The sequence below is a fragment of the Rattus norvegicus genome, chromosome 2, assembly GCF_036323735.1.
Source record: "Rattus norvegicus strain BN/NHsdMcwi chromosome 2, GRCr8, whole genome shotgun sequence".
NCBI classification, from domain to species: Eukaryota; Metazoa; Chordata; class Mammalia; order Rodentia; family Muridae; genus Rattus; species Rattus norvegicus.
The window spans coordinates 177,961,592-177,971,515 of record NC_086020.1 but is presented as its reverse complement, the minus strand read 5'-3'; the positions used below and the strand labels follow the sequence as shown (position 1 = coordinate 177,971,515).

Here is a 9,924-nt window from a genome sequence, read left to right as displayed (position 1 = left end):
ATTTACTTGTATGTGTAGGCACACATAATGTGTTTTATAAAAAGAAAGAGCAGAGATATGTTTCATGGAAGTTCAGTAAGGTCTGCAGGCCCATGCTGAGGCATCCCCCACCCCACCCCTGTACCAGCCACACACAGTATAGTAAGTATATAGAATAGCGTTTACAGGGAATAGAGGGGAGTTGAGGGAAGAGAGGGAGGGGAGGAGAGAGGCGAGGCAAGGCGAGGAGAGGAGAGGAGAGGAGCACGTGGAGAGAGGGTGAAGAGGGTAAGGAAGCAGGAGAGAGAGAGTAAGAGCAATAGAATGAGGAGGGGGTAGGCACACCTGGCTGTTCCCAGGTAACTGTGGGGCGAAGCCTAGATGAAATGTTAACACAAATGCCATGGTGAAAGTGGGGAGCAGAGAACATGCTGCAGGATGTCGAACCAAACTTCCCCAGAGCCATCTCACCAGCCCGATTTATTTGAGGGAAGGTCTCTCTGTGTTGCCCAGATCAGTCTCAAATTTGTGGGATGATCATCTGGACTGAGCCCCTTCAATAGCCAGAACTACTGCCATCCACATGTACCCTTGTGCCCACTTCAATATCCCAATCTGACTATTCCATTTTTCTTTTTCTTTTTTTTTTTATTCTTTTTTTTTTTTTTTCCGGAGCTGGGGACCGAACCCAGGGCCTTGCACTTGCTAGGCAAGCGCTCTACCACTGAGCTAAATCCCCAACCCCTCCATTTTTCTTTGAATGGTGCTGGGGACGGGTCAAACGCAGAGCTTTGCCCATGCTAGGCAAAGTACTTTTCTACTGAGCTACATTATGGGCTTGAATTCCCTTCCACTTATTCCCTCAGGGCTCATTACGTTTCAAGCTGTAGCACAGACAGGGATATTTCCTGATTTTCCTCACTGACTAATCCTGTCCTTTAACTCACACTGAAGTCCAGGTATGGTGGATTTGCAGTCCCAGCACATGGGAGACAGAAGCAAGATGAAGGTTAGACAGAAGCATGTCTAAGGTCAGCCTACTCTTGGTAGAGAGTTGCAAGCCAGCCAGGAGACCTTGTGATTGCTAATCTTGGTTGCCAACTTGACATACCTGGGAGGAGGAAACCTGAGGAACTATCACCATTGGATTGGCCTGTAGGCATATAGGCATTCTATGGGGGGATTCTGGTTTTATTTCTTTTAGTATTTTTAAAATTTTAGACAGGATCTCTATCTCTATGTAGATTTATCTATCTTTGTGTGTGGATATTCTGTCCTTGTATGCTTGTATGTGTAGCGTATATATGCCAGGTATCCTAGGGAGATCAGAAGGTGGTATTGGATCTCCTGAAACTGGAGTTACAGATTACAGTTACGAGCCTTCATGGTAGTTAGCCACTATATAGGTGCTGGGAATCAAACCCCTAGTTCTCTTGAAGAGCAGCCAGTGATGCTAATCTCAGAGCCATCTCTCTCCAGCCCCAGGCATTTTCCTGATTGCTAATTGAGGTCATAGGGCCTAGCCCTATATGCAGGAGGATCCATACCGGGATGGGTGGGGCTGCTATATAAGGAAGGCAACTGAATGTGAGCCCTGGAGCAAGGCAGTGGTACTCCTTGGCTTCTGCTTCAATTTTTGCCTTTAGCTCCCTCAATAATGGACTGTAACCTATAAGCCAGGTAACTCCATTTCCTCACCAAGTTGCTTTTGGCCAGGATGTTTATCACAGCAACAGAAGAAACTAGAATGGACCTTGTCAAAATCTATGTTAGGGTGGGACGGAGAGTGTCATAGTGCACATCTTTAAACCCAGTGTATATACTGACATCATAGCTCCATAGTGTGGTTAAGGGGAAAGTTTTTACTGTAGATATGAGAGAGAGAGCAGCCAGGGGCATCTGGAAGAGTCCAGAACAAAAAGACAAAGATGGAGACCAAACGTGGCCAGGACTCTCTGTGAGTGGGGAGAATAGCAGGAGACAGAGAACAGTGAGCATAGCCTAGTTTAAGAAGAATGAATAGGGGGGTTGGGGGATTTAGCTCAGTGGCAGAGCGCTTGCCTAGCAAGTGCAAGACCCTGGGTTAGGTCCCCAGCTCCGGGGGAAAAAAAAAAAAAAAGAATGAATAGGAGAGTTGGGAGTTTAGAGCAAAGGAGGAGGTGAGAAAGGCTAGGATGCTAGTGGACCTTATGCAACAGGTACTAGCTTGAGAGAGCCTGGAGGCGAGCGAGCTTGAACTGACATGCTGATGGGCACACTAGGCAGCCCATGTCCCTTTGCTAGAGGTAAAGGAAATGACTCTTTTTGGTAGGGAACCAGTTCTACAACTTCCTGAGGAATGCTGGCTTTTTAACTAACCACCAGAAATCCCTCTACACACTTTCCAGGTTGAGCTTATTTCTGGGTTTCTGGCTTGCCTTTTAGAGTCTGGGGAATTGGGAGTTTTCCTTATGACCTGATACTCAGAACTCGAGAGGCAGAAGGATCTCTGTGAGTTCCAGGATAGCTTGGATTACAAAACAAGTTCCAGGCCAGCCAGGTACACATAGCGGGAATATGTCTCAAATAAGTAATTAAGAATTAACAACAGCATTGGAACTGTCAACATTCAGTCATAGATGGGGACAGGTGGGATCCAATGAGGAGAATCCGCCCCCTGACGGATATTAGTGGTTGATGGCTCCCTGGGAGAGTAGATGTTATTGTCTTTAGTGGTACAGTCATCGGAGATTTACCTGAGTCTAGTGGACAGTTTTATCACCAGGCCCTTGGTGGCAGCCCTGGTGACACACTCAGGGCATCAAAAAACAAAACAGACACAATGGGAAGGAATGCATTCTGAGGAGCATTTGGAGAGAAGGCGGTATGGTGTGACTAGAGTGTATCATATACATATATGAAAGTAGTTTTTAAAAAGAAAAGCTGGGGGGGGGGTTTGGAGAGATGGCTCAGTGGTTAAGAACACTAACTACTCTTCCATAGTTTGAGTTCAAATCCCAGCACCCACACGGTGGCTCACAACCATCTTATTGTGTGATTATGCCCTCTTGTGGCGTGTATGTGTACATGCAGATAGAGCACTCATATACATAAAATAAATCTTTTTTTTTTTCTTTTTTCTTTTTTTCGGAGCTGGGGACCAAACCCAGGGCCTTGCGCTCTACCACTAAGGTAAATCCCCAACCCCCATAAAATAAATCTTAAAAAAAAAAAAAAAGGGAAAAAAAGAAAAGCTGGGCCTAGTGGTGTGCATCTTTGATTCCAATTCTCAGGAGGCAGAGAGTTTGAGGTAAGAGTGAGTTCCAGGACAGCCAGGGCTGCACAGAGAGACCCCATCTTCAAGCAAAAAAACCAAAATCAACCAACCAAAACCAAAAGGTGGGAGTGGGGTGGGGCAGTGAGTGCTGCTGGTGGTGGTGGTGCTTGCAGGGAGAAGCTGGTAACATAGCTCACTGAGTGCATAAGGGCATTTGCCACCTTTGCCACCAATGACCTGAATTCAATACTTAGGACATACATGGGAGAAGGAATGAACTCACTCCTGAGAGTTATTATCTTATTGCCACATAGGCACTGTAGCAAGAGTGCACACACATGTATGTGCTCACCCACACAAATTAAAATGTAATAAAAATTTCAAATTAAATAAATAAATAACTCATTTTTCCTGTGTCTGTTTAATTCCAAGCTCTGATTCTCTTGCATCTGGTTATAAATTCTTTGCTCATTTTTCTGGTACTTTAGCTGGTATATTTCGCCATCCTCCCTTATCCCATCCTCTTCTTAGCTATCAAAGCTTCAGCAAGGATGATGTTTACCCCTCAGTTATGCCAAACCCCATGGCTTCATGCATGTTAAAGCCCTCTATCAATGAAGCTATATTCCTGGCTTCCCAAGATTTCTTTATCTTTTTAAATTTATTTATTCATAAAGACTGTAGCTGTCTTCAGACACACCAGCAAAAGGCATCAGATCCCATTACAGATGGTTGTGAGCCACCATGTGGTTACTGGGAATTGAACTCAGCACCTCTGGAAGAACAGTCAGTGCTCTTAACCACTGAGCCACCTCTCCAGCCCCATTCCCAAGATTTCTACTCTTTGTAGCATTACTACTCAGACAAGGAGGAGAGATGAAGGCCAAAGCATCCTTCTCCAGGACAATGAGCAAAGGTCTACTACTTGTTGGGGCTAAAGAGATGGCTCAGCCGTGAAGGGCTGATACTGTTCATGCAGGGCACCTGTCAGCCCAGCATCCATGTTGGAACTTACAACCACCTGTAACTCAGTTCCAGGAAACCAAAGGCTTCTGGCCTCTTCTAACATCTACACTTCATGTGTCTCACATGGTCACATATATACAGTTTTTTAAAAGTGATGAAAATGGGCTGGAGAGATGGCTCAGCGGTTAAGAGCACCAACTGCTCTTCCAGAGGTCCTGAGTTCAAATCCCAGCAACCACATGGTGGCTCACAACCATCTGCCCTCTTCTGGTGTGTCTGAAGACAGCTACAGTGTATTCATATATATAAAATAAATAAATATTTTTTTAAAAAGTGATGAAAATAAGAATCTTTACAATGTCTACAATGTCCTGTGAGCTTTATTAATCCTAAAGGAAAGGATGAAGCAAGGTACCTGAATTCCCATCAGTGTGTGCTGACAAAGGTTGGACGAGCAGTTCCCCAAAGGAGAGCCCTGTGCTTGTGTCTTTGTTAATCTCAGTGGTGTCATACTTTCACCAGAGCTGGCACCAATGTGGTGTCACTGAAATTGGCAAACATTTAGTCTTGAGGGTCAATGATAACAGACTGAAGCACATTATTCCCGGGACAGAGTAATTTCAGAGGGAATGACACTTAGGCTGAAATCTGAAAGACAAGGAGCCAGTGTGCAAACATCTAGTAGAGAAGAATCCTTATCTGAAGGAAAATATTGTGAATGGCAAACAAAAGACTAAGGATGGATGAAGCTTAGTGTACTTACTGCAGAGGTTTTCACGACCACCTGTGGGGGGGTCAAATGACCTTTTACCATTGGAAAACAAGGTGATTGATATTTACCTTACAATTTACAACAGTAGCAAAATTACAGTTATGAAGTAGCATCAAAAATTGTCTCAAATTGTGGGACAACCACAATATGGAGGAACTGCATTAAAGCAAAAGGAGAGCCACTGGGGTGGGTACCGCCTACAAAGGACAAAACCCTGGCTTGGATCCCTAGCACCACACCCTTCACACAGCACACACACTCTAGATGTCACAGCCAGCGTGCCTACAACTGCCAGACTTTCACGGTGGACTCCCAGAAGAGCAGGAGTTCAAGGTCAGCCTGAGACATGAGACACTGACTTTTTTTGGAGGCTTGGGGGGTGGGGTTTAGATCTGGCTGCCCTGGAAATCTCTCTGTAGACCAGGCTGGCTTCAAACTTACAGATGTCCATCTGCCTTGCCTCCTGAGTTATGGGATTAATGTCAGGGGCCAAGACAGTGCCTTTAAAACAAAGAAGCTTGGTGGTGGTGGCAATAGAGAAAGCACTCAGGAGGCAGACACAGGTGTACCTCTGAGTTCAAGGCCAGCCTGGTCTACAGAGTGAGTTCCAGGACAGCCAAGGGCTACACAAAGAAATCCTGTCTCCCCCTCCCCCCCATTTTCATACTTCTGCTCATATGATAAATTGCAGATGCACAGTATTGTAGGAAATTATTTTAAGTCTATGAAAAGGATTGAATTTCGTTTTTTAAACCTAGAACCAATTTCCCAAGATTATCTTTTCCACGTATATTGCCAAACTCCAAAACCAATCTGTATATACACACATGAAGAGAAGCATGTATTCATTTAAACTTGGACTATTGATTTATTTATAGACACTGGAATTCACAGGTCTCCTGCCTCTGCCTCCCAGTTCTGGAAATGGAGGTGCCACTATCTGGCTTGGCCAGTTTAATTTCTTTGAGCAGCATCATATGACTCTGTACAATGTGGTAATAGTTATAGCAGCTCCATTGATAAAATAGGCTGCTAGAACTCACAGTCCCTTTCAGACTTTGCCGAATGCAGTGATAAAGGTGTGATCAACCACGTCCAGCCTTTAATTAGCACGTTAAAAGCAATGCACGTGTCAAACGGTGCATAGATATTTGGTTTTATACTTCAAATGTAAAGAATTGGAAGAATACAAAGTCGGGCTCTATCCTTAGCTCTGGAAACAGCAGCAACAACAAAGCAATAACGGTAAACAATAGAATTAATTGCAGTGGAGCAAATTATGAGTAGGATTTGGTTTTTTTGTACTAAGGTCTCTTGTAGTCCACTCAGTCTTCAAATTTGCTATGGAGCCCAGAATGATTTTGAACTTCTTGTCCTGCTTCATCCTTTGAAGTTCGAGATTAATCCTTTGAGATTACAGTCTTGAGCCACTGACACCATTGGGCTCTGCCCTGCCCTGCCCTGCCCTGCCCGGTTTATGCTTAACAAGCAGTCTACCAACATAGTACACTCCCACCTCCAAGCAAGTATTTAATTTAAAAAACGTATTTACATATAAAATTGTTAATCAGGGTAAATCAAACCAATTGGAAAATGGTAAAGAATATCGGTAACTGAAAATGTTCGGGATAAAGCTCCTCGCTGGTTTTCACCTATGCTGTTTCCATTACATTCCTTGCTGTCAAAGTGTAGTCGGAAATTTAAAATCCATTTTTCTCTTGACAGCAACTAAAGCCTGAACTCAAAATAGAAGCTAACTCTTCACCATGGCTACGCAACCGCGACACGAGGAGCCTTTACAGACCTTCTAAAAATGGCAGTCAACGGGCGCCGGATTGCATTCGGCCTGTAGGACCTTCCCAAAATGGCGAAACAACACAGGCGCGTCACTTCCTGTACCATACCGGATATAAGGAACAGGATTTCCGCTTTCGCTCCTTTCCGGCGGTGACGACCTCCCTACGAGAACATGCCTGTGAGTTCCATGGTCCAGGTCTCCACAGAGAACTCGTTCTTGTGTCCGCACTGTTCACTCGCGCTAGTTGCGGATCGTACAGGGTCCAAATTTACGCTCTGCGTCTCTTAGGACAGTAACCACAACCGCGGCGGCCCACGGGGCACCCGCGTAGACGGGAGCGGAGAGGAGATAAGATGGCGGCCCAGCTACGCAGACATCAGGGGCGGCGAGGGGCGAGTTCTCCTCGGTGTGTGCCAGTGGGGGTTCTTTTCTATCATCTCTTTCCATCGTTAGCTTCTAAGTCTCTGCATTTCTGCCCCTCTTAGCTCGCAAAGGATCTCCTTCATCCTTCTCCAGAAGAGGAGAAGAGGAAACACAAGAAAAAGCGCCTGGTGCAGAGCCCCAATTCCTACTTTATGGATGTGAAATGCCCAGGTGAGGAAGTGGTTTTCAGCTCTCCGGGAAAATTAGTACTGATGGTTGTAACTTAAATTTTGATTTTTCTTACGAGTTTAGAAGTGTTAACGTGGAGAGTGAAAGAAGTTAATATTTTTTGTTGATCTCTTTTTTTCCAGGATGCTATAAAATCACCACGGTCTTTAGCCATGCACAAACGGTAGTCTTGTGTGTTGGCTGCTCCACTGTACTCTGTCAGCCTACAGGTGGAAAAGCAAGGCTGACAGAAGGTAAGTGGTCTCGCTTTTGGGGTTTTGGCCTTAGGATCCTAAGGTGAAAGATCGCGTAGAATGCAAACCTTCAGGCTAATAAAGCCTGCTGCACTCCTGTTAAAAAGTAGGTTATTACTGGTAGTTCTGAGCATAAAGCACTATTGCTTAAAGTTGGGGTGGGCTAGCTTTGCTGGGTTTCCAGGTGGCTACATATGATAGGGAGTGGTGACTATAATAGGGATTAGCTAGTAGAATTGAGAACACATGTAGCATTCTGCAGATGAAACAGCAACAGTGGCAGGCTGATGTAACATTTGCACCTTTTTCTTCCAGGATGCTCCTTCAGGAGGAAGCAGCACTGAAAGCCCCTGATTCAAGATGAGTGGGAACGTTCCCAATAAACACATTTTGGATATATAGTGTTTGTCTTGTTTAACTGGTAGGAAGTGGTGCCTCAAGTATTCCAGGGCAAACAGAAGAGTGGTCCTTTGGGGTCAAGTAAGTGGCCAAACACCCAGAGTCCATTGGCATTTTTATATGGATTCATTGGGCAAATCTTAGACAATGGTTTAACACTGGTGTTAGTGTATATTATTGGGCTTCGTCTTCTAATGTCTCTTGGTAGTAACTTTTAACATGGTTTATTAATTGGAAGCATTGTGTCATACAGAGGTGTGTGACAATGGGACTGTTTGGTTCAGGGATAGTGATACACACAGTGCTTTAATCCCAGCACCTGAGAAGCAGAGGAAGGGAAGTTCAGAACAGCCAGGATTACTGTTTTTTTCTGTGTGATAAGTTGGCCTTATTAGCCTCCAAGTTTATGTGACAGGATACCTATCAACTGGTGGCGCTGTAGATGTGCACTAGGAACAGTGGTACTGGGAACAAACAATCAGGGTTTAGGTATTCCAGCCCCAGAAACTTAATCTTCATAACAAATGACTTAACCACTGATGAGCCTTTATTTATAGGTTCTACAAACTTGTTTTGGAGGTTTAGTTTGTAGAGTTAGCTACTAAACTTCTGCAGGATTAGGACAGTTGAAGGGACCTGTCTAGGTTAGTGTTTTATACTCCACAGCCAGTGTTGTAGCCGACTCTGCACTAGTGGTGGCTGTGAGCTCAGGAAGTGAGGGGGAGAACAGGTGGCTGTATAGGAACCTAGAAAAAAAAGCAAAATAGTGAAGGCAGGTGAGTGAGACAGACAGACGTGAACTGGGAAGGAGGGCGGGCAGTCCTTACCTGGCTGAGTCGGTCCTATTGTTGGCACATAAACAACTGGAATAGTCTGTACCTTGTTCAGGAAGGCATTGTATGCTGGAGAAAGACAATGGCACAAGAGTTTATGTGATTTTGCTTGCAGGAAGGCCTTGAAGATTAAAGTCCATTGAAAAGTGAGACTTAAGGGCCAGCAAGATGATTCAGCCAACAGAGACACTTGACAACAATCCTGTCTTAAGTCCCAGAACCTACATGGTAGAAGGAGAAAAACTCCCTCAAGTTGTTTTTGACTTTCACCTTGTGTCAGGACATGCTTGTGTTCCCTTCTTCCCTAACCCAAGCAAATAATTGTAAGAAAGAAATTTTAAATAAAATGAGGTTTAAGTGTTAGTAGAAAAGTAATGTTTTCAGTTAGTCTACCTCCAAAAAACTGCCCTGTATGCTGACACTTAAAATTACTGAGCCAGTACAACTACAACTGTAGTATATTTGAAGTGTATATTGTAGGTGCTATAAGTAACCTAGAGATGACTATATGAGGTGTGTAGGTAGGTTAAGTGGAAATGTTCTTGAATAATTGCATTTTTGATCATTCTGGTGGGTACTACATTCAGCTGCTCCCCAGTTATTGGAGGAGGCTTACTTCCAGCCTTCGAATAAAAGTACATGTGTAGGCAATAGTGACGCTGTTTTTTTTCTTTTATGTGCATTAGTGTAATGCATGTGTCTATGTGAGGGCCGTGTGGGTGCTGGGAATTAAGCCCAGGTCCTTTGGAAGAGTAGTCAGTGCTCTTAACTGCTGATCCATGTCTCCAGCCCCAATGCTGTTTTTTTTTCAAGACGGTTTGTGTATCCTTGGCTGTTCTGTAACTTGATTTGTAAGCTGGGATTAAAGGCATATGCTAAGCCCTGTAAGTTGGCAATCTGCTACGGGTCATGAAGTAGTTGTGATAAACAGCTAATTTTTTAAAAAAGATTTATGTATATGTATACACCGAGCTGTCAGACACACCAGAAGAGGGCATCAGATCCCATTACAGATGGTTGGCAGCCACTATGTGGTTGCTGGTAATTGAACTCAGGACTCTAGAAGGGGAGTCAGT

General features: G+C 44.3%; 2 protein-coding genes across 16 annotated transcripts in view; one reads left to right on the top strand and one right to left on the bottom strand.

Moving 5' to 3' along the window:
• Positions 1-6,807: 6,807 nt before the first annotated feature.
• Rps27 (ribosomal protein S27) lies at positions 6,808-8,017 on the top strand. 3 transcript variants are annotated; one of them, NM_053597.3, is made up of 4 exons: positions 6,910-6,948; positions 7,257-7,365; positions 7,506-7,616; positions 7,932-8,015. In NM_053597.3, exons 1-4 carry the CDS (start codon positions 6,943-6,945, stop codon positions 7,958-7,960), a joined length of 255 nt encoding a protein of 84 aa, NP_446049.1. In that variant the 5' UTR covers positions 6,910-6,942; the 3' UTR covers positions 7,961-8,015. The 3 variants fall into 3 exon arrangements, with proteins under 3 accessions (XP_063138718.1, NP_446049.1, XP_063138720.1); XM_063282650.1 differs by lacking the exon at positions 6,910-6,948 and adding an exon at positions 7,135-7,177 and having other exon boundaries at positions 7,932-8,017; XM_063282648.1 differs by having other exon boundaries at positions 6,808-6,948; positions 7,506-8,017.
• A 523-nt stretch (positions 8,018-8,540) lies between these two features.
• Nup210l (nucleoporin 210-like) overlaps positions 8,541-9,924 on the bottom strand; it is a 119,329-nt gene continuing 117,945 nt past the window's right edge. For 7 of the 13 annotated variants that reach the window (XM_063282260.1, XM_063282264.1, XM_063282261.1 and 4 more), the window contains one exon: positions 8,541-8,917. In XM_063282260.1, the coding sequence (XP_063138330.1) occupies positions 8,661-8,917 (257 nt within the window). In that variant the 3' untranslated portion in view covers positions 8,541-8,660. The remainder of the gene's footprint in view (positions 8,918-9,924) is intronic. The other 6 variants (XM_063282259.1, XM_063282262.1, XM_063282266.1 and 3 more) reach the window with 4 other exon arrangements.

What these genes read in the sequence shown, in the direction of transcription:
- Rps27 (XM_063282648.1), top strand. An exon ending in TATGGATGTGAAATGCCCAG is followed by an intron (nt 7,366 to 7,505) that starts GTGAGGAAGTGG and finishes CTTTTTTTCCAG; the next exon opens with GATGCTATAAAATCACCACG.